The 23,832-nt window shown below is 39.6% G+C and overlaps 1 protein-coding gene across 1 annotated transcript; it reads left to right on the forward strand.

Annotated features, from left to right (window-relative positions):
- The first annotated feature begins 9,209 nt into the window (after positions 1-9,209).
- On the forward strand, positions 9,210-21,269 carry LOC114239794 (uncharacterized). The gene is made up of 4 exons (XM_028170187.2): positions 9,210-9,651; positions 15,756-15,962; positions 20,025-20,167; positions 20,642-21,269. Exons 1-4 carry the CDS (start codon positions 9,565-9,567, stop codon positions 20,754-20,756), a joined length of 552 nt encoding a protein of 183 aa, XP_028025988.1. The 5' UTR covers positions 9,210-9,564; the 3' UTR covers positions 20,757-21,269.
- Positions 21,270-23,832: the final 2,563 nt, after the last annotated feature.

Genomic DNA, 23,832 nt, shown 5'->3' on the forward strand with positions numbered 1-23,832 from the left:
TTAGGCTTACCTTAGTGATAACTTATATATTGGGATAACTCGAAGACACTATTGAAGAATCAAGGCTTCCAGCTCAAGCTATTCTTACTCGGAAACAATATAATTTTACTGGTTGTAGGGGGTCTTGTGAGTTCTCAAGGCTACGTACCATACCCTGCCTCTTTTTTCATTGAATCAGTAATGTGTTTCGGTTTAAAGTTTGGAGGAGCCGGTGTACTGTCAAAATTGAAACTTATGACTCTCATCTCAAGAAGGGTGGCAGCAGTTTGTTGATGTCGATGGATTTTTACTGCTGGTAGGACCTCTTGTGAGTCCGTGCGGGTAGGTACCACCACCCTGCCTATTTCTGCCGTGAAGCATTAATGCGTTTAGATTTGAAGGGTGGGGCAGCCGTTGTAACTATACTTGAGATCTTAGAACTTATATCTCAAGGTGGGTGGCGCATTTACGTCGTAGATGTCGATGGTCTCCAGTAACCACTTAACAATCAGGTGGGCTGTGCACTCGTCCACCCATATAAACAATAAAAAAATTAAAAAAATACTTTGGTAACCACTTAACTCCGCATAGGCAAATATAAATTACAATGTAGTACAGTATAAATAAATGTAATTCTTAAAGCGGCAGTGATTAGGTTGGATTTTGATTATCGGGCGGACACTAGCAGGAGAGTAGTATAATAATATGCCGCATCATCGCAAATTATAAAATAGCATTTTTCTCTCTTTCTCATTATCAAGAATATAAAGATACGGGATGTCATTTTTAATGCAATCCCGATCTAATAACGAAATTCCTCAGATATTCAGAATGTTGATGAAGGAATTTTTTAATTATTCCCGTTTCTAATTGAGATATTTTCGGTGATAAAATTAAAAAATTGAGGGACAGAGAAATATTCGACTCGGTCAATAGAGCGTCGGGTGTGACTTAATAGAGGTGGAAGTGAAGGAGCCAAGACTAGATCTCATCAACGAGAATAAATTATTAAATATTTTACAGCAACATAACGTCTCATGAAAACTCAGATAATATTATATCAAAATCTACGAGTTAATGAACAAATGTATTGTAAAATAATAATAGTGTAGTGTTTGTTTGATAGATGGACGCAACACAGCCGCCGTCCCCTAAACACGTCATTTTGGATCCCCCCGGCCCACTTTCACAACCTGCTGGGGCTAGTGTTAGTAAGCTCCCTCAGGCTGAGTCTCATGAACTCGCTTATACAGTTGGCGGATCCAGAATGGCAGTAGGTGTCATTAGCATCGAGGCAATTGCATCGGCAATGGCAAGGCATGCGAGGCAAAAAAACTAAGAGTTTCCTGAAGATACGGGAAGAAATCCAGAGAAAATTAAATCTAAGCGATTAAAATACTTTCTGTTTAATACGCTTTTACTAGCTTCATACGTACGTTAGTATGTAACGGAATCTTTAAACATGATTTTGATTAACTCGAAATTTGGTAAACTTATCAAGGACCGATGACAATATTTTAATATAATATAATAATTAATTAATTCTCGCTTTTTTTACCATTAATTTGATTTCTAGTTTTAGCTGGATTTTCCATAAGTTTTTAGTATTTTTTAAAACTATTTTTATTAATCATTATTACCACTGGCGAGAAACATTTCATATACAAACCGCTTACTTACTAAAGTGCCATTCTTCATTAAAATTTGCAATGCATTTGTCAAGCGCACGGTTCAATGACCAAGAAACAGCGCTAGGCTTTGCCAATCCTAAACATAGGCTTAATAGTTTTGCAATTTTAGAACTTGATTGTAACTGAAACGACTCTGCGCCAACGTAATTGAGGGATTGCGCAAACCACCTTAATTTTAGGCTTACAGCTTATTTAGGCTAGTTTCGAAAGCGTTTTTGTTGTTACGGCTTTCTAGCGGACTCTTAGCTAATCCCGCCCATCTTGATTCAGACTGCGCTCGCACTCTTGTCCTGAAGAGCTGGGAAGATTAGGCCAAAAGCAAACCCAAACACCAAAAGAAGACAAGATTGAATTCGGCAATGGAGCAATGTACTAAAACAACCATATATTTTATTATTTTCCTATTAAATGGAAAACAGCATGCTCCAATGCTCCTGCCAATTCTTCTGCGGTGTACCTATTCGATTTCGAATCGGTAGTAAAGTCAATTTGAAAGCGCAAACAGAGGTCTATTTTTTTATTTTTTTTTATCAACAATCCGACAAACAGATGTCAATTTTTTTATAATTTTTAAACTAACTATCCGAATTAACAAGGTTTTGGGTACCACAGGCACCCGTCACCGTTCTCACCCGTCGCTTGCGACGAAGGATTCGGCGAGTAAATTAACCCACAGGCACAGCCCACTAATAGTCCAAAATCCCAGGGCCCCCAGACGTCTGGGGGACATCTTACTCTATAAGTTTCTCGCCGGATCTTCTCAGTGGATCGCGTGGAAGATTCTGCGAAGCACTGCTCTTGCTAAAGCCAGTCTTAGCAACGTCCTTTGGTTAGAGCCCCGTGAGCTCATCTACTCGATTACGCTGACATAACCTACTAGGCTACCAGCTTAGGTAGGAGAAAAAATAATAATTCGCCGTACTTTGTTAAATTGACCTGACCAATACAAGTAATAAAAAAAGATGTATGGTGTCGTGGGACACCGGATAGGAACGAAGTTCCTTATTATATAAATATTAATTTTAAGTTCTATTCGAGGTATAAAGAAAATAAAACTGGAGGTTTCGCAACAACCCACGGTCATTCGGTAACGTGCGAACTTATTGTGGTACACTTCATTCACGGTTGTTTGCATAAGAGTTGGTGTATTGTGCAAACGAACGCTCTGAGATCGTGGTCAATGAATGATAAAAAAATATGTTATTTTTTGTACGTTATTACAAAGTGAAGTCGTACACTGTGTGCATTACTAATTTGTACGTTATTACAGAGTTAAGTCGTACACTGTGTGCATTACTAATTTGTACGTTATTACAGAGTTAAGTCGTACACTGTGTGCATTACTAATTTGTACGTTATTACAGAGTTAAGTCGTACACTGTGTGCATTACTAATTTGTACATTATTATAGAGTTAAGTCGTACACTGTGTGCATTACTAATTTGTACGTTATTACAGAGTTAAGTCGTACACTGTGTGCATTACTAATTTGTACATTATTATAGAGTTAAGTCGTACACTGTGTGCATTACTAATAAAAATCTTACGTTACGGACGTTTTTCCCGGTTAGGGACCCCTCCGCATCGTCCCATAAGGAACTTCGTTCCAAAAACCTCGAGATTGTTTATCATCGGTGCACTGCTTCGAGGCAGATCTGTTTTGAATGTTATACAAAGCATCAAACTGGAAGTGGCTAAAGTCCTAGTACAACTAGCCCATTAAGCACCGCCAGAGTCAGTCCAGTTTTAAAAAGGCCAGTCTGACGTGACTTCGACGAGACAAGCGACGAACGCCACACGTTGTATTCATTACGCATTCCCCCATGTAAACACCGCCCCGTTCGATATTAGAGGCCGGAACATATGGCCGTAAGACGTGTTTTATTAAAGTCTCCGTGTAAACGTTCACGTTTACGCATTTTAGGTATTCGCAGCGCACCGCCCGCCGCCCTGCACGCTCGCTTCGTAACGGCTCATGTAGGTATTCGAAGTCATTATGTAAATAAATTAAATGGTTTACTGTCTGCTATTGTTATGCCATTTTGGAATATGTTTAGGGAGATTTCGTACTTTTCCTGATGGTGAACGATCAGCGTCGTCTATGAGCCTCTGCACTTTCAAGGCCACTGCTGAGCCTTTGAGCCAAGCAATGAAGACTTCAAGGCCCGTTTGGAGGAGAACGTGCAAATGCCGTGGAGAGGAACCGCCATACCTATTTCAACGATTTCGCCATACCACGCAAAGTGGTGGTGCGTTTACACTCAACGATAGGACAGGTGGTGCTTTTGTAGTCTGCCACTTGATGTCTGCGTTCTCAATAATCAAATTATATTTAAAAAAAATAGAAAAACTTCCGGTTGTAACTCTACGGAGAGAGTGGGATACAGGTTTTTTGTCTATGATTCACTTTTAATTTCACTTGGTCCTTGAATTAATCTTCCCATAACGTGAACACACATAGGCAAGTACCACCACTCTGCCTGTTTCTGCCGCGAAGCAGTATTGCGTTCCGGTTTGAATGGTGGGGCAGCCATTGTACTGTACAAATGAGACTTGAAGGTCTCCAGGTGGGTGGCAGCATTTACGTTGTTGATAGTTAACATCACCGGTAATGGGCAGTGGCTTCTTTTCACCCTTCCATGCATTAAAATAGTCCACCCAATAAAATCTATGTTTATTATAATGCACGATTGTCGCGACTTACCAGTGGAACCATACACGCTCTCCCATCAGGCGTTAGCGGCTTGTGATAGTATACATTTATTTATTTATTCAATTTAATCAAAAACGATAACTTCCGCTCAACTAAACAGTAATGGCGAGCTAAGTGATTTTCTCCCTGAAGCTACGTAGGTATATGTGGCTTTATTCCGGAAGCTCCTCTGAGCTTATGTTTGCACGTACATATGTGTATTGGACAGCTTCCGGACCGGTAGCGGTGGTCGTCACCGTTTGCAACTATTAAACAGAATTAGCTTCCGCTAACTTAGTCCATCAGTTCCCTTCGGTTAACTAGATGCCATTCAACTAGTAAGCGATTTATGTGGCAAATGTATAAAGACGATAAATAAATAATAATAGGTAAACCTGTATGGTTAGGTAGGATTAATTGTGAGCGTCACGAAGAAATCGTCCTTTAGGGGTAATAAAGTTGAATATATATTACTTTGATGATCCAGTGGTTTGTAATTCTGATCAAGGATTTCGGATTTAATTCCCGGTTGGAATCAGTGGTAAAAGATATTTGATATTACTCGCGTGTCTATATGAATTTATTTCGGGCACGCGTACCAAATAAGTTCCTTGATTAAAACTATGCGGCTAACAGCGACGGTAACCACTCACCATCAGATGGGGCATCTGCCTACAAAAACCACAAAACAAACTGTTTTAACCCTAATTTAAAATATTATTTTAATACCACATCAATGTTTTGCAGTTCGTTGGAGAGAAGTTAGACACACTGACGCCTTGGACGCGAGATAATGTACTCGTTCACAAGTTTAAATACACTTGTTTCTTCTACCTAAGGCGCTCTCTAATCACAAAATGAACCGAAATTTAATTTAGGTATCTTATTTCGACTATAATTTAAAATATATATATATTAGATAAATATTTTAGATTTAGTCCGTGACCAGAAAAACTGTAAAGTATCTGAATTATTTGGAAATAATAAAAGAACAAATGCCAGATTAAACCTTAAAAATCGTTTTAATTATATCTACGCCTTGCGGATATCGAAGAAAAGGAATCATATATAATAAATGAAAAAGTACAACCTCTGCAATTGAATATTCGGAACCTGCCTATTTTTTTATTGCTTTGATTGGTGGACGAGTTCACAGCCCACCTGGTGTTAAGTGGATACTCGAGCCCATAGACATCTACAACGTAAATGCCGCTAATGCTATAATAACCGCTAATGTAGCGGTGGCATTAAAGTTTCCATGCCATGGCCATGGCCTTCGGCTGAACAATTGGTGGAAAGTGAGTTCGACTAAGATACTTTAACGGAAAGCTTAATGTATCGATTACATTAAGCAGTTTATCGATCTATGCCGAATGAGGTAAAACATTAAACAGTCTATTCTATGAATGAGGAATTTGCTGGATTCGCTTCAGTTGCTATTACTTGCTTCTTAGCAAAGCGGAGGGGGAAAGTCCTTAAACAATAACTTAGGATAACGACACAAAATAATACTATTAGCAAAACACGTATATTTAATGACAAATCGTTTGATTTAAATTATGGGAATGACTATCAGATAGCGACGCCATTAAAAGTGAAATTACGCAACGAACACACAGCTTTTACTTACACTTGAGGCCAACGCGGAGTGGATAATTGTTTGAATTAATCGTCCGTTGCTTTGCGGAAACGTTTTTTTTTTAACGCACACATTGTATTATAACTGCGGTTTCTTGTAAATGTGACGACAATATAATTTATTATGTTACGTAAAATTTATTGGAGTGTTTTGTTGCAGTTTGTGTTCTAACAAAAAAATACGTTTATAACCCATTGATATATACGAAGAGAGTACTCAATCATAGGCAGGGGCATGTCCGTGCTTCAAGCATAGCTAATATCCGTAAGCGACGGGACTACTTACCATCAAATGGGCTGTATACTAGTCTAACTATGCAGGCAATAAAAAACTGTACGTCTCCGGACGCCCGACAGAAGTGATAGCTTAAACTAATCTAAGTTGAACTAGGTAATATTGAAATAGTTTGAGAAAGGCTTAGGTTATTAATAAATTTTATGTATATTAATATGACAATGTAATGAAAATTGTACCGCTGCCATATGCGTGAGAGAAAGGGAAGCCAAACAGACTGGCGCAGTAACGCCTTGCGTAACGCAGCGTCTTACCCTCACATAAGAAATACTGAAGTCGTCGTGGCCTAAAGGATAAGACGTCCGGTGCATTCGTATGTACTATATAGCGGTGCAACGGTGTTCGAATCCCGCAGGCGGGTACCAATTTTTCTAATGAAATACGTACTTAACAATTGTTCACGATTGACTTCCACGGTGAAGGAATAACATCGTGTTATAAAAATCAAACCCGCAAAATTATAATTTGCGTAATTACTGGTGGTAGGACCTCTTGTGAGTCCGCACGGGTAGGTACCACCGCCCCGCCTGTTTCTGCCGTGAAGCAGTAATGCGTTTCGGTTTGACGGGTGGGACAGCCGTTGTAACTATACTGAGACCTTAGAACTTATATCTCAAGGTGTGTGGTGCATTTACGTTGTAGATGTCTAAAGTTAACACTTCAATAAACGAAAATCGAACAGTAATTACATGCTGTTTTACGCATATTAATCAAGATTTCCGTTTGCTTTGGAATATTTGCTTTGAAGAATAAAACTCCGAAATACAATTTGCTGCATAATTGCATGGCAAAAGAAAAAACAGAATAGCAGTGCTATCTCACATTGTCTCCATGGTATTCGTTATGGATGACTATCTCAATTTACCAATAATAAATTTATAACAACTAAAAATACATTAAAACTTGTGTAAATAATCCTCACTAGTTTTATAACAAACCTGTAAAAAAAACTATAAGCTTGCTACCAGTTTTGGTTATGTATTAAACCAATTATTTTGGCAGGACGTGTAATTATATCGAAACTCGTTCATCGAAGGTCCGTACTGCACGCTAAGATTTCGTAACAAGCGTCGGTAATTACAACCAGAAATCTAAAATTCAATCCGAGCACTTGACAAACTGTTCATAGCTTTAAAGTTTAAAATATTTTACGCTTAAAATTGTCAATGATAATTATAAAAAAACCAGAGCAGAGATTATCCGTTTGGTTAATCACAGCGTGTATCTAGAAATCGTCTTTACTACATACTATCCACCAGGTCCGATGAAGCAAGCACAACCCCTCGAGGCTACTACCAATAGATAGGAAGAAAAAAAACCACCCAATTTTAGAGCCAATCATAAATCTATATAATATGCGCGAAAATGTAATAAGTAAACACCTAGCACTATGATATGTTCTTTTTTAAACAATGACTATTGATTGATAATAATTCAAATGTATGTACATTGAATGCTAATTCGAAGATAATAAAGATCAAATTACAAAACATACATCTCTTGTAGGTCTAAGAAAAATCCATGAAATCATACCTCGCTGTGATTAGCGAAACATTACAAAAGAAGCATTGATAGTACGAATACGACCGCAATAAATGTATGAAGCTCTCAAGATATTCGCATTTGCGTAGAGCGAAGTTTTTTTTTTATGATATAAGGGCCAGGACAGGAGTGTGTGAGCAAAGGCTTAGCCAGGAGGGGTGGGATTAGCTAAGAGCTGCCCGAGCGCATCCGAAGGAGAACTAACAACTCAAGAGCAGCTGCTTCGCGAATGAATTTACAAGCGGATCGGAATCGCGACCCGTCGAGAAGATTCGGCTAGAAACCTACGGACTGATGCATGAGTTAGGTTGCACGTCGAACTTTTTGCCAAATCCGACGACTACGGTTACCGGGTAGTGCGAAGTACCTTAATATATATATTTTTTTCATTTCCATAGTCTTATCATGTCAGATATCATGAGTACAATGTCAAGCAATTCTACAAATACTTTCGTTTACAAATACAATTTGTATAAATAAATAGCTATACAACATTATAAATAAATCACTTAACAAATAATTAAATTTCCAACATATCTTACGAAACCAAAGTACGACGAGCTACAAAGACCAGACCAGCAATCTACAAGGTTTTGCAATAAACCGTATCGATTGGCGGCAAGTGGGCTCTTGTTAAACATGATATTTCGTAAGGAAACCCTTCGCGGAACTCGGACGATCCATAGCCCTAAATATTTCTGAAACTTTAAATCCGACCTCCGCTTTGTTGTTCCGATAGCAAACCGACGAATTATTAACGGATATTTTTTAAATAATTTAACCGACCTTAAAAACTGAGGAGCTTCTGAATTCCATTGAATTTTTTTGTAATTTCATTACGAGTCGAAGTCTAATCTCCAACAAAAGCTGTTTCCTGTGTGCAAGTACTTTTCAATTAGATCACAATGATAAATTTTTTTAAATTGTATATATTTTTATTCTTCTAGTAGTGCAACAATGTTAGCAAAACTCATAGTACTTGAGTTTCGATTATATTATAACTGTAATTATCCTATATAACTCTTATATGTTAAAAAAAATTATTAAAAAATCCGATGATTTCCGGAAAAAACCAACACACGGCCACATAACGTAGCCAACGAACCGTATGACTGAAAGTGTTTTGTTATCAAACGATCGCAATTAACGTAATATTGTAATGCTTTTTGTTATTTAATATTACGTTACATGTTTTATTATGTTTAATTTTGGCTTATTACCTGTAAAATATGTTGTTACAAATCTTTTAACAGTTATGTGAGTTTGAAAAAAAAGACTTTCTGGTATCAATAATTTTATGTCAAAGCCGCTGATCACCTTGCACTGTCAGTCCCAAAACTAACCTCTAAATTGAATATAGCAGCCAGTAATCCAGCAGCAAAAATTTAATTCGAATATACGTCATCCCTTCATTTACCACCAGTATATTAGACTTGGAGACTTAGAGTATTAATAATAAAGTTTCATATTCATATAAGTTAGGTCATTCGCCTTTCTTATGGGTGCCGAAATATATACCAAGACAAGCCTAAGCCCTAATAACCAATATCTAACCCGGAGCCCAGTAAAATTGTTAGGGCAACTACATTAACAATGTCAAACATTCCCCCGCAACTTGAGTAATCGCCGCTACCAGCGTCTACCGAGAGGGGATCGACCATTCACTTTGCTTAACCACCGAGTCACAGTGTAGCTTTGCATCGTGTGAACAATTGTACGCTAGCAACATGTGCGGTGAAATGGGTAAGGCTGTCTTGAGGGCGTTGACTGGCGCGCTACTCTGCGGAGTTGTTTCTGACGCGGCCTATTTACAAGTGAGTATATTTGATGTTTATTGAGCACGCTGATAAGATTACTGGTCTTGTTAGTCCGCACGGCCAAGTACCACCACCCTGCCTATTTCTGTCGTGAAACAGTAATGCGTTTCGGTTTGAAGGGCGGAGCAGCCGTTGTGCTGTGAAAAGTGAGACCTTACAGTTCTTGTCTCGAGGTGGGTGGCGCATTTGCATTGTAGATGTATATGGGCTCCGGTAACTACTTAAGATCGGGTGGACCGTGAGCTCATCCACCCAACCAACTTTTCTTTTATTTTTTTTCTAGGTGGGTGGACGATCTCACAGCCCACCTGGTGTTAAGTGGTTACTGGAGCCCATAGACATCTACAACGTAAATGCGCCACCCACCTTGAGATATAAGTTCTAAGGGTCTCAGTATAGTTACAACGGCTGCCCCATCCTTCAAACCGAAACGCATTACTGCTTCACGGCAGAAATAGACAGGGTGGTGGTACCTATCCGCGCGGACTCACAAGAGGTCCTACCACCAGTCAAGTAATAAAAAGTACACCACAAGTAATAATAAAATTAAAAAAACGTGGTTGGAAAAATAAGATTCTGCTTATTTCGACATCGTTGTGAGTAGCGGTATTCACATTAATATCACGTGGACTGGATTCTAGTATAGCCGATCAAATGAAAAAAAAATCACACAACTAGTGCAACTAGTATAAACTCTTATTTTAAATCACAATCACAAAAAGGAAGTTTTTTTTATTGCTTTCAAAGAAAGCGACCTTAGAGTCCTCTTAAAGGTCAAGAGGTGGCCTAACTTACTACTTAAACTACTAGTTTATTGTAAATTATACCATCATTCTCCTGCCCTTCTCCCAGTTACCTGGGGTCGGCGCAACATGTTTTCTCCTTCCTTACTCTTCTATCATATACCATTTCTTCGCTCACTCCCCTCTTACCCATATCGTCTTTCACGCAATCCATCCATTTCTTCTTAGGTCTACCTCTTCCTCTATATCCTTCCACATTCATAGTTAACATTCTCTTACCTACCTCATTTTCATCTCGTCTCATCACATGTCCATACCATCCCAAACGCGCACTTTTATACTTATTTATTTATTTATGTACACACAGAAAACAAGACACAGTACAGAGTAATAGGAAAATTATGTACAAAGGCACTGCTTATTTCTTTGAGAAATCTCTTCCAGCAGACCTGCGAGAGGATAATGAGAATAATAATAAAAAGTGATAAGTGTGTGTAGAACAAATAACACATAACTAAAATAACAAATACAACATGAGAATACCTTATTGTAAATTACACCATCATACTAATATTATTATAAATATACTTACTACGGCCTTATAATACTATTACTTTCTTATAATAAATTAAAAGAGTAGAACTATTCTAAGCAATTACAAACACACAAAATAATTTCTAAGCTATCTACGTAATTCCCGAAAGTTAACATACAAATAAAGTTTGTGATAGTATTTAACAACTACATAACGGGAAGCCGTGGAAGCGTAATAATTTTAAAAGTTTTCAAATAACAAAACATATTTCACTGAAGGGACGAAGTTAACTTTCAAAATTGCGTTTAAAATTTTGTTAAAAGCGGCCGCCATGGACGGGGAAATTAGAATAGGGCCATGTAAAGTTTTAGGTCCTAAGTTTGCCCATACATCTTGTTGTGTTTTTAAGGATAAAGAAATCGTGGTTATTGTTCATATTTTGGCATATAAGTACTTGCTCAAAGTATGAACAATACAAAAACTTCTGACCTTTGGGGCAGTACTAAAAAAAAAATTAGGAAACTATTAATCAAACGAAACAATATGTAACAATAAATAAATAAAATTATCTATTGCCTTTCACACAGGAAACACTTACATATCTATATAGATATATAAAAATCTAAGATACTTATTATTATAGAATACAACTATCCACTTTCAAACATCAAGCTGTAGTTTAATTATCACATGTATAAAAGCTATGGTACTTTTCGAAGGACATAGCATGATGCTTCGAAGCACAAACTTAGAATCTAGAATAAGGGTAATAGTGTCATTAATTTGGTGACTAAGCCTGTTCTAAGTCTGTGTGGGTACCTTGGTCTGTGTACCATCTATTCCATACCACCTGTTTTTGGTTCCTATCCAAAAAGGATTGTAAGGAAAATTGGTCACTACTACGTTCAGCTCAAAGACATCCTCAATAGGTCAAAGGCAATAAATAATTTTATTATTCTGGACAAGGCACAAGGGAAAGATCACTAGGATATGAAGTGTGGGTTTTCAATGCAAATATGACTTCAAATACCAAATGCATTAAAGTAGCCATCAACTTTCTGATTGTAGTATAATAGTGTATTATTTGTGTTCCGGTAGCTGCTTTAAATGAGGAAGAAAACAATTTTGCCAATTTTAAAAAAGAAACTCCTATTATCTTCGAGCAAAGTAATAAATGTTTCAAGAATCCCCTACCCGAATTCAACAACGGATATCTTAATCAAAGTTGCGGTCACATCGTTCACCGGACCTCGTTCTTATCACCATTAAACGGCAGTAAATCCTGAGGCCATTCCACTATGACAATAAAACCGCGTCCACTCGCCCAAATATATCAACGAGCAATAACTCGTCTCATAAGGGAACACTAACTTTTGCAATTTACTCTCTCACTGTTTCCCTCGAGGGATCTTCAAAGGGGAATTATCTCTGACTAAATTCGCTCCCGTTTATTTTGGACGCGGGATCTTCTGTTTTTTAGTTTCGTTTCTTTGATCAAAGCTTTCAAAGTGGAAATTGTTTGAAAGTTCGTTTCTCAAACAAATTTGTATTCTATAGTAATTTCGCAAATTTACACCTCGTCGATTTTCGCGCACAAAATTTTTCATTTAACGCTTAGTTAAGGTCTTTGAGGAGGAAATGTGGCGGTTTTAATGGAGGAAGTCATGGCGAGATATTATTAAGGAATGAGAACTGTCGCCGTAATTATGCTCGTCTGTCATTTGATGTTCGGAAGTGTTTTCGAATGAAAGCTAATTAATGTGAAGAATAATTTTGATGTAGACCTTTCTGGAATCAACGTTATTTTTTTTCTTTTGATACCCTCCACCCACTGACTCGAAGCGTACCTTTATCGTAGTCGTAATTTCTGTCTTTGTCCAATTTTAGAAACTTAGATAATGTTCTTTCTTAGTTTATTTTCGAATATTTTTTTCTTACCTTGAAAATTTAAGTAGCCGAATTTGATAGCAATCTCAATGTAAAAAGCGATAATGATGGCTTAAAAACTGACGGAATAAAGTTGAAAATATCGCAATTACAAATGATTTTCGAACTGCACGCATTGTACTTAACCTCAAAAAACCGTTCTGCTTACAGTAAACACAGTCGGTAGTATGGCGCTCCGTTTACAACAAGATTTTTGAACGGAACTTGGCGCCAGATTCTACCGAATCTGTGGATTGAAATCCCAAATACTGTCAGTTTTTTTATATTCCATAGATAGTAAAATAGAGTACAGAGTCCACGTATTAAATAGCTACCGGAGCCCATAAGCATCAAAAATATATAAGGTAGAAATCTCGTAAGATTGCGTATAGATTCTAGAACTTTTACTTTATTTTGGGTACAGGACCACGACTACCGGACCCGATTTTTACATACGAAGAATCTCCAACATCTAACTCTGCAACTAATATCGAATACACAGAAAACAAATAAGTGTTTGAGTAATAATTGCACATCCCTAATTCATGAAAGAACAATTTCATGAAAACAAAAAACATAACAGTTCTATTCGAAAAGTTTACTCTCACAATGACTTCTTCAAGTCTGAGGGTTCTTAAACCTCGTAATATTTTAATCACAATGGCTGGAAGGCAGACTACAAGAAATTTGAAAATGTAGCATAACAAGGGCCACTTTTCTTTTTATCGAGTTGTACAATTAGTTACGTGATAAATGGTTGCTAATATAAGGTATTGTTGTACCATACAGATTAGGACAACCATCTAGCCTATCCCTGCTGAAATCCAAACCCTATTTTACGGATAATTAACACCACTCTGCCTATTTCAAGCGCAAAGCAGTCATCCGACTCAATCCAACACGCCCCAATTACCCTTCAAACCCGCAAACAAGCTTCGCTGTAGTTATGCGGGATTTTAATACCTACCCTACCTATCCACTATGCGGGATGGAAGTAATATGCTCTGCGTCGACTCTGTCCCGCCGTCTCAATGTGGTCACTGGGCTCTGACCCGATCCGGTGTCGAGAACCAGCTGTGAGCGGCAGGAGTTTTTGGTGAGGTTCAACTTCCACATACCCCACCTGTAATGAAGGGATCCGGTGATTTTCTCCTGTAAGAAAACTTTTTTTTTATTACCAAGCAGCTCACCTGATGGTGAGTGGTTACCGTCGCTCATGGACGTCAACAATGCCAGGGGCAGAGCTAAGCCGCTGCCTACCGTTTAATACTCTCCACAATCCTCGTTGAAGAAATATATAATTTATAGTGGAAATATTTCATAAACACGTTCCGGATCAGTGTTTACCTCAAACGAAAAATTCAACTTGGATTTAAAGTTCTTCACCTGACGTCTAAAACGTATTGACATTTATCCGCGGTAGCGTCATATAGCTCGTACAATATACCTTGTACAGGCTCTTGTAGTCTGCGTTTAAACGTTAAGAAGAAAAAAAAAACGGAAACTCTCCAGCAACTAATAAAATTCTTAAAACGAAACTTGTGTACTTCACCGCTACGAGCTTTTAAAATTAAACATCAGACAATGTTTAATCTAAGAAGCACTTAAGCATTAATTTTCGTCTGACGTTTATCAGGTTCGCTTTTTATAGAGACGGGGCGATGAGCTCACTTACTATCTAGTATTAGGCGTTTACTGCAACCCATAAAACGATACCTCTCATCTTGAAACGTAAGTTCGAAATGTCAATTATATTGTGTTACTTATCTCTCACTCTTACACAAACAAAGAATTTGTGTAAATATTTTTGAAAATGAAAAAATCCTAAAGAACAGAGGCATACAGTCCGATCTAAAAAAAAATTTGAAATAACTTTTCTCCAGATTGTTCTAGTATTTTCGATTATCAGCCTCTAGGGCATTTAAATCAATTGCGTAAAGAAATCTTACCCTAGAAACGTCGCACACATAACAACTCCAACAGTTTTAAGTGTGTATTTTTATATGTTAAAATAGCTAACATCTGACATTTCGTCTCTATGTCTAGAGCTGAGTGTGTGACACAGATACTAGTCTTGGGGTGTACGCAACTCTGGTTGGCCATGACTGCCTCTCGCTACCGGACGAGTTGATCGATTTCGCAACACGTGCTCGGCCCATGGATCTAATATAGTTCTAGTACATATAACGTGTTTATTATGTAATATAGTATAGAAAACTTACAGAGACCACAGCCTAATCTTATTGAGGCTTATTTACAGAAAAAAAATATATTCACAAAACACAGCTGGTTCTTTTCACAACTGTGGGTCACTGACAAACTTACTGAATTACAATAAACCTCAAAAATCGCTTTTTTCTACAGTATTGATGCTGTAAACACACATCTGCTGGTGGTAGGGCCTCTTGTGAGTCCGCGCGGGAGGGCACCACCACCCCGCCTATTTCTGCGGTGAAGCAGTAATGCGTTTCGGTTTGAAGGGTGGAGCATCCGTTGTAACTATAGGTATACTTGAGACTTTAGAACTTATATCTCAAGGTGGGTGGCGCATTTACGCTATAGATGTCTATGGGCTCCAGTAACCACTTAACACCAGGTGGGCTGTAAGCTCGTCCACCCATCTAAGCAATAAATAAAAAATTGCGATATAGACGTAGAAAATAAGACCTTCATACGTTATAGGCAGTTGAGCCAGCGGCTCACCTGGTTACCAAGTAGTTACAGTCGGTTATTGACATCTACAAAGTCAGCAGCACTACCAAGCCCCTGCTTAACGACAAATGTCCTTAACAACGACTGAGAATTGAGTCTGGAAGCCGTGATACCGTAATCAAAGACACTAACCACATACCCAAAGAGCAAACTGAGTTAATTTACTTTACTGAATTTCTTTTCAGAGATACGAACCCTACGGCCTCCAGTTCGAACAGGCTTTAATCAGAAAGCCCCTAAGAGAGCACGAGAAGCCACAGGACCTGCGCAACGTTCCCGGAACCCCTGGCGTGGACTACCCCATCTACCACTCCGTTCCGGAGACTCGATTCTCGTGTGAGCACGTGCCGATACACCCTGGAATGTATGCTAACGTTGAAACTGGATGTCAGGTGAGATCCATTTTAAATTACAAATAAACTTTTTTTTATTGCTTAGATGGGTGAACGAGCTCATAGCCCACCTGGTTTTAGGTGGTTACTGGAACCCATAGACATCTACAACGTAAATGCGCCACCCACCTTGAAATATAAGTTCTAAGGTCTCAGTATAGTTACAACGGCTGCCCCGCCCTTCAAACCGAAACGCATCACCGCTTCACGGTAGAAATAGGCAGGGCGGTGGTACCTACGCGTGCGGACTCACAAGAGGTCCTACCACCAGTAATTACGCAAATTATTATTTTGCGGGTTTGATTTTTATTACACGATGTTATTCCTTCACCGTTGAAGTCAATCGTGAACATTTGTTAAGTACGTATTTTGGTACTATGGTAAAAATTGGTACCCGCCTGCGGGATTCGAACACCGCTGCATCGCTAAATACGAATGCACCATAATCCTGATAGGTACCATTACAGACAGGTACCATAATCCTGTCCATTTCTGCCGCGAAACAGTCGGGCGTTTCTGTCTAAAGGATGAAACAGCCCTCGTATGATGCAGTGGAAACTTCAACCTCAGGTTCCAAAGGGCGCTGTGATGTAGCTTCCACTTCAACTGACTCGTGAGTCTGAGCATCAGCGATAAAGGTTTTTTTTTACTACGTCTATAGGGAAACGAGGAATCGCCCCAACTGATCATACGTAATCATCATCGCTCATTACGAATACAGAAATACCTTTTAATTATACCAACAGATTTATAATTTGTCTTGTATAACCAAAAATGTTACTAGTGACTGTTAGTTAGTTGTCTTCATATCTGCTTAAGTATCCACTAGTCAAAATATTTACTTTGTAAACGTCTACATAAAGGCTGGCATTCACTCAGTAATATTGCGCAATAACCACCCAATATGGCACAACAAGTTTCGTATGAACTTCTAGATAACTTGTTTATATGCCTTGTGTATATTTTTTTCAATTTAAAAGTCTTCGATATTCGAATTAACGTTCATAATTTAAACTTAATTTTGGTCTGCTCGATTGTGATAAGCACTCGTTCATTTAATGTCTCCTGACCCCGAGAAGGTCAAAACGTTATAAACTTATTTAATGAGATAGTAAAATAAAAAAGTAACAAAAAGAAAGCGTAAAATTAAAACCTCTTTTACGGTTTATTAAAACCTCTTTTACGGTTTAATCTCTCGTTTTTTATTGTCATTGTATTATTTCGAACATTTCAAATACTTTATCGGCCCTTGAATATTGTGCTGCCAACTACCGTCTATTCTTCTATTAAAATCATATCTAGACTTTTACATTTCATTTGACACAGAATGAACTAATAGCACTGACTTGAGGTTTGGCAGACGAAAACTGTTTTTTCTACTGAATTTGAAACGTGAGTAATAATATAATGACAATAAAAAATGCGAGATCAAACCGAAAAATTAGTTTCAATTATGCCTAAATTTGCTTAATCGAAGAAAATACTTAAAAGAATTAACATATAGTTTATGTGTTTCTCACCAGATAATTAGGTCTTTCAAATAGATAATTAATTCACTTAGGCATTTCCTTCGAGATACTAACGCCAATGTAGTGACAGCTGTCAAAAAAATTTTTAAATACCGATCATAACCGCCATTGCTCTAAGCCCACCTGAAATTCTGATAATATCTGAGCTAATATCTGGAATATGACATACAATATGAATACTGCCATCAATATTGAGCAATTAAGTCAAAGTGTCTGTTATAATAAAATTTAATTACAACAAGACATGATTATTATTTACCTATACAGAGGATGTAACCATTGACATAATAAAAAAATAAAAAAGTTGACTCAAATTTCGAAGTAGAGGCAGCGAAATATCTGACATCTACACTATTTGGTCGTTCAGTGAATGAATGACATTAATGTAATTCATGGCAATACGAACTGACAATCACACACCCGACCTGTTTATAGATATTAATTTGAAGCCATAAATAAAATTTAAGATGAATCCAGCCCATTTTAAAACACTTCGTCGAAGTATTGTTCATGGATAATATACACATAATGTCTTATTTACAATTGACATATACTCGTAGATCCCAAGGATTGAAGTGACGTCTTCAGCTCTAACACTAGGAGCAGGCTTAGGGACCCCGGTAACCGTACTCGTCGAACTCGACAAAGAGTTCGAATTGCAACCTAACCTATGCATCAGCTCGCTGAGTTTCTCGCCGGATCTTCTCAGCGGGTCGCGATTCCGATACGGTAGTAGATTCATTCGCGAGACAATTGCTCTTGAGTTGTTAGGTCTCCTTCGGAGGCGCTGGGCCAGTAGTTAGCAAATCTCACCCCTCCTGGCTGGGCCTTTGCTCGCCCACCTGGCTTGGTGAAACAGTAATCTTTCAATCATAAAAAAAAGGATGGAAGTGTCTGTTGAATTGCTTTACCAGCCTTAAAACTCAACACAATATACAAAAATTATAGTAAAGTTTTCGTATTTAAATTGTGACAATGACATTTCTTTCGTTATTTATCTGGTATAAAGCGCTTTTTATGGTCGCGGCCTTCGATCATCAATAGTAACTATTGTTGATCGAAGGTCGCGGCCATGAAAACTGTAAACTATTATTAACTCAGAAATTAGAAATGGGAATTTCTTTAGATTAAACTTTCTCTCTCTCCACATCCTACATAGGTAGTGAGGTCAGATATTCTTTTTTTTTTTCCACTTCGCTTTCTATTCGATATCATCGTCAATAATATTCCCTCTTGTCCTTTGCCACTACACCTTTCCACCCCATCTTGGGTCTTCGTCTAGGTCTTCAACCAGGGAGGGAGAACTGCAACGCCAAATTTTTTAGATTAAACTCAAAAAGTATTTTTAAAAATGATAACAAACTAATAAGAGACTTAGACTTTTCACTGCGAAGAAGGACCCCTTTGTCATGGCGCCGCAATTCCAAGGAGTATACCTTCCGAGAGTATCGGGATACTTGGGGTTGACATTTCGAGCGATGTCCAGTTTTGGAGTAATTTGGAAGGCAAAGCCAAGTTGGCGTCCAAAATGCTGGAAGTCCTCAACAGAGCGAAGCGGTACTTCACGCCTGGACAAAGGCTTTTGCTTTATAAAGCACAAGTCCGGCCTCGCATGGAGTACTGCTCCCATCTCTGGGCCGGGGCTCCCAAATACCAGCTTCTTCCATTTGACTCCATACGGAGGAGGAGGGTCATTCGGATTGTCGATAATCCCATTCTCACGGATCGTTTGGAACCTCTGGGTCTGCGGAGGGAATTCGGTTCCCTCTGTATTTTGTACCGTATGTTCCATGTGGAATGCTCTGAGGAATTGTTCGAGATGATACCGGCATCTCGTTTTTACCATCGCACCGCCCGCCACCGGAGCAGAGTACATCCAAACTACCTGGAGCCACTGCGATCATCCACAGTGCGTTTCCAAAGATCTTTTGTGCCACGTACCATCCGGCTATGGAATGAGCTCCCCTCCACGGTGTTTCCCGAGCGCTATGACATGTCTTTCTTCAAACGAGGCTTGTGGAGAGTATTAAGCGGTAGGCAGCGGCTTGGCTCTGCCCCTGGCATTGCTGAAGTCCATGGGCGACAGTAACCACTCACCATCAGGTGGGCCGTATGCTCGTTTGCCTACAAGGCCAATAAAAAAAAATACAAAATATTTAAATACAAAAACTAACATATCGTCGTTATCAAGCCAAAATCTGCAGTGCACTTTTTGAGATTTTTACTTTTTGACCTTTTCGTATCGTTCACAGCCCTATCTACCGTATAAAAAAAACTGTTATTTGTCTATAGCCTTAAATTTATCTATAGCTTTCATTTGATATAGTTCTTAAAAATTCACCTTTATATAAAATTTTATACGAAAATTGTTGTACTCGTTAATTCAAAATAGAGTTTTTACACATAGCAGATTTTGGTTTGACAGCGATGATATCCAATTTTAAGTACTCTAATGGAGTGTACGCCACTGTTACTAATGAAACCTGTATAGAACAGATGACGTGCAGCTGAATGATGGTAATTGCTCTTACAGGCCTACCACGTGTGCCACGACGGTCGCGAGGGTCACCAGGGCGCCTCGTTCCTATGCACCAACGGAACTCTGTTCGACCAAGCCAAGTTCGCCTGCGACTGGTGGTACAACGTTGACTGCTCACAGGCCATTGAACATTACAAGTAAGTTATATTCGTGATGCAGTATCTTTTGTAAGTGTAATTAAATAACAAACGCGTAAATTTCATAAGGCTGTGTAAAAACTGGTGGTAGAGTATGTTGTACCTGCACGGGTAAGTACCACCATCTTACCTATGTCTGCAGCTAATCCGTTGAAGACTCCTCTTTGAGTAATTGGCCAGACGTTAATACCATTAGATTTCGACCTGTTTCAAGGAAAGTGACTGCATTTATATTGTGACAACTATGGTCTTCCGTAACCACTTTGCACCGAGTGTACAGTGAGCTCGTTCACCCATCTATGCAATAAAATATAGATGCTTATCGTATCTTTTTCTCTAACATTTATATAATAGGAGCTATGTTGCTTGAATATAATTTAACTCAAGACTGACGTAATTAATCGAATGTTAAATAAATGTCATAAATAAATAGTGTATGAACCTCCGAGCTGAATTGCACCTATTCCTTTTCAGACTGAACGCTGATCCATTGAAAAATCCCTACGTGCCGAAACAGAAACCAGAAATCCACCAGGAACAACCGGAAGAGTACAATATCCCTGAAGAGGCATACTTCAGGAAATACTAAAGTAGCATTGTGATTTAATCGTATTTATGTTTCAGTTACTTGCACACATCACAGATATTTAAATTTAAATCTAAATTAGAAGCATTTTTATGAACATCGATTCTATAAAAATATAATCTAGATAGGATATTTATCTTTCACTTTTAAGGCACCAACGTCAAAACCCTGATTAGCTTTCCGCATAAGGTATCATCAGGAATCAAGTTTATCAAATTCTAGTTTTGTTTACGAACAGAAACAAATATATTATATGCTGTGTCTTTCATTTAGTGAGAAATGCTTACTTAAAAACGGGATTCCTGACTGGAAAAAATAAATAGGGAAACGTGACGTGTGTGCCGTATCCAGAATATGTTAGAAAATATCATCTAATGAAAAATCAAATCGGCCGAAGTATACAAGACTTCAAAACAAATAATAAATTCTACGAAAGCTGTAATGTAAGCTGCGAGTTATGATGTTACATTACAAAATTAATTTATTCGTATAATAAATTTGTCTGAAACTTAAAGATATATTGTTTTACTCAATTATTACTTTTAAAGAATATTTTTTTAAACAATTAGTACAAGCGCGTGTCGACACATCATAGTGGTGATGTCTAATTTCGAAGAAATACTCTATTTCAAACTAGCGGACCCGGCGAACTTAGTTCCGCCACACGATTTGTTTCACACACATCAACCTGTTAACTTCAAAATTCTACTATAATTAACCATAGAACGTTTAGCTGTCAGTTGCGTTTTGCTATTCCATATCAGTTGCGTTTTGTCATACCACGGTTTATGTCACGTCCCATGGGGGGGTGGTGCGATCAATGGCCCTATACGGGGCGCCTGTGTGGGGCCAGTCCCTGGCCGCGGGGGTGGCGAAGCTGCTGCAACGGCCGCAACGCACCATCGCGGTCAGGGTCATCCGTGGTTATCGCACCATCTCCTTTGAGGCGGCGTGTGTACTGGCTGGGACGCCGCCTTGGGTTCTGGAAGCGGAGGCGCTCGCCGCTGACTATCAGTGGCGGGCTGACCTTCGCACCCGGGGCGTGGCGCGTCCCAGCCACAGTGTGGTCAGAGCGCGGAGGGCCCAATCTGGGCGGTCCGTGCTGGAGTCATGGTCCAGACGGCTGGCTGATCCTTCGGCTGGTCGTAGGACCGTCGAGGCGATTCGCCCGGTCTTTGTGGATTGGGTGAATCGTGACAGAGGACGTCTCATTTTCCGGCTCACGCAGGTGCTCACTGGGCATGGTTGCTTCGGTGAGTTCCTGCACCGGATCAGAGCCGAACCGACGGCAGAGTGCCACCATTGTGATTGCGACTTGGACACGGCAGAGCATACGCTCGTCGCCTGCCCCGCATGGGAGGGGTGGCGCCGTGTCCTCGTCGCAAAAGTAGGAAACGACTTGTCGTTGCCGAGTGTTGTGGCATCGATGCTCGGCGACGACGAGTCGTGGAAGGCGATGCTCGACTTCTGCGAGTGCACCATCTCGCAGAAGGAGGCGGCGGGGCGCGTGAGAGAAGCACAATCCCGCCGCCGTCGAGCGGGGGCCAGGGAGGCGGATCTCGCCCAAGCCCTGGCCCTCTAAGCGTTTCGGGTCCCCCCTCACATGTCGGTCTGGGGACCGGCGAGGGGGACCTAAGAAGACGACGTGCAAGCTGCTCTGCACGCGTTTTACGCAAGAGCATCCGGGTGATGGAAGGCCGGCTATCCTCGACCCACGCTGGTTCTGGTCCAGCGGGGTATTCCGTAGGATAGCTCACTCTAACCGGCGCCATCTAGGCGGGCTTCCGATAGCCTGCCGACCGAGAGGGCTGGTGGTCGTGGCACCGACGACCGCCGGTCCGGCGTCCCGAGGGGGAGGGTGATGGGAGAGATGTGCTCCGCACTAAACGCTTCACTTTCCCCCCTTTGCCTCTTCATGAGTTCTGTCTCATGCGAGGTTTGGACGTTGGTTGTTGAGCGACAGGAGGTTTTAGTCAGTTCGACTCTGACATGCTCCGCCCCTCTATCCCCAGTGGAGGGCGGAAGTCCGGCGATTTCCTCCTGACCGACCAAAAAAAAAAACGTCCCATGGGAATGTGATAAAAAGTATCCTATGTCCTTCTCCTGGTTCTAAGCACCCTCTTCAGCAATTTTCAGCCAAGTCAGTTCAGCCGTTCTTGAGTTATAAATAGTGTAACTAACACGACTTTCTTTTATATATATAGACTAGCGACCCGCCCTCGCTTCGCTTCGGAAACATTAAAACACACATGAAACCAAAAAAAAAAAATTAAAAAATAAATAAAAAAAAGTAGCCTAGCAGGGACAATGTCGGCTTCTAATGGAAAAAGAATTTTTCAAATCGGTCCAGTAGTTTCGGAGCCTATTCGAAACAAACAAACAAACAAATCTTTTCTCTTTATAATATTAGTATAGATGTCAATCAGCGTGCTTTGTACTCGTAATACATATTATCTTAAGATTATAAGTTTTTTTTAGCTTTTAATTCCTACCCATAAAACGTACCTACCCATAACGTACACACTAGAATAAAAAATAATACTTGTGCCTTCAGAAGGGTACATCTCCCTAAATTTTACTCTAGAGTCAAATGGTATGAGACAGATTAGCGCAACCTCGCGCAGCGAACCTCTAGAAGCGCAATTAGATTTCAGGCGCTATGGACGACCTGCTATAGTGATAGGTTAGATGGTTGGGTGGTAAAGGTGATGGGTCAAATTCCTCAGAGCACTTTCAGTGGGTTAAACAAGACAGAACGCAGAGGAAACTGTATAGACCCAGTGGCTCTAAGCGAACCATGTCGAATCGATTTTTTTGTAAGGCCACAGCCATCCGCTGGATATGGGTCTCCCCCAAGGTTTTTACTGGTGGTAGGATCTCTTGTGATTACTGGTCGTAGGACCTCTTGTGAGTCCGCACGGGTAGTTACCACTGCCCTGCCTATTCCTGCCGTGAAGCAGTAATGCGTTTCGCTTTGTAGGGTGGGGCAGCCGTTGTAACTATACTGAGACCTTACAACTTATATATCTCAAGGTGGGTGGCGCATTTACGTTGTAGATGTCTATAGGCTCCAGTAACC

Source organism: Bombyx mandarina, chromosome 13 (genome assembly GCF_030267445.1).
Source record: "Bombyx mandarina strain Sakado chromosome 13, ASM3026744v2".
Classification (NCBI taxonomy): domain Eukaryota; kingdom Metazoa; phylum Arthropoda; class Insecta; order Lepidoptera; family Bombycidae; genus Bombyx; species Bombyx mandarina.

What these genes read in the sequence shown, in the direction of transcription:
- LOC114239794 (XM_028170187.2), top strand. Translation starts at nt 9,565, where the DNA reads ATGTGCGGTGAAATGGGTAAGGCTGTCTTGAGGGCGTTGACTGGCGCG. An exon ending in CTGACGCGGCCTATTTACAA is followed by an intron (nt 9,652 to 15,755) that starts GTGAGTATATTT and finishes ATTTCTTTTCAG; the next exon opens with AGATACGAACCCTACGGCCT. An exon ending in ACGTTGAAACTGGATGTCAG is followed by an intron (nt 15,963 to 20,024) that starts GTGAGATCCATT and finishes TTGCTCTTACAG; the next exon opens with GCCTACCACGTGTGCCACGA.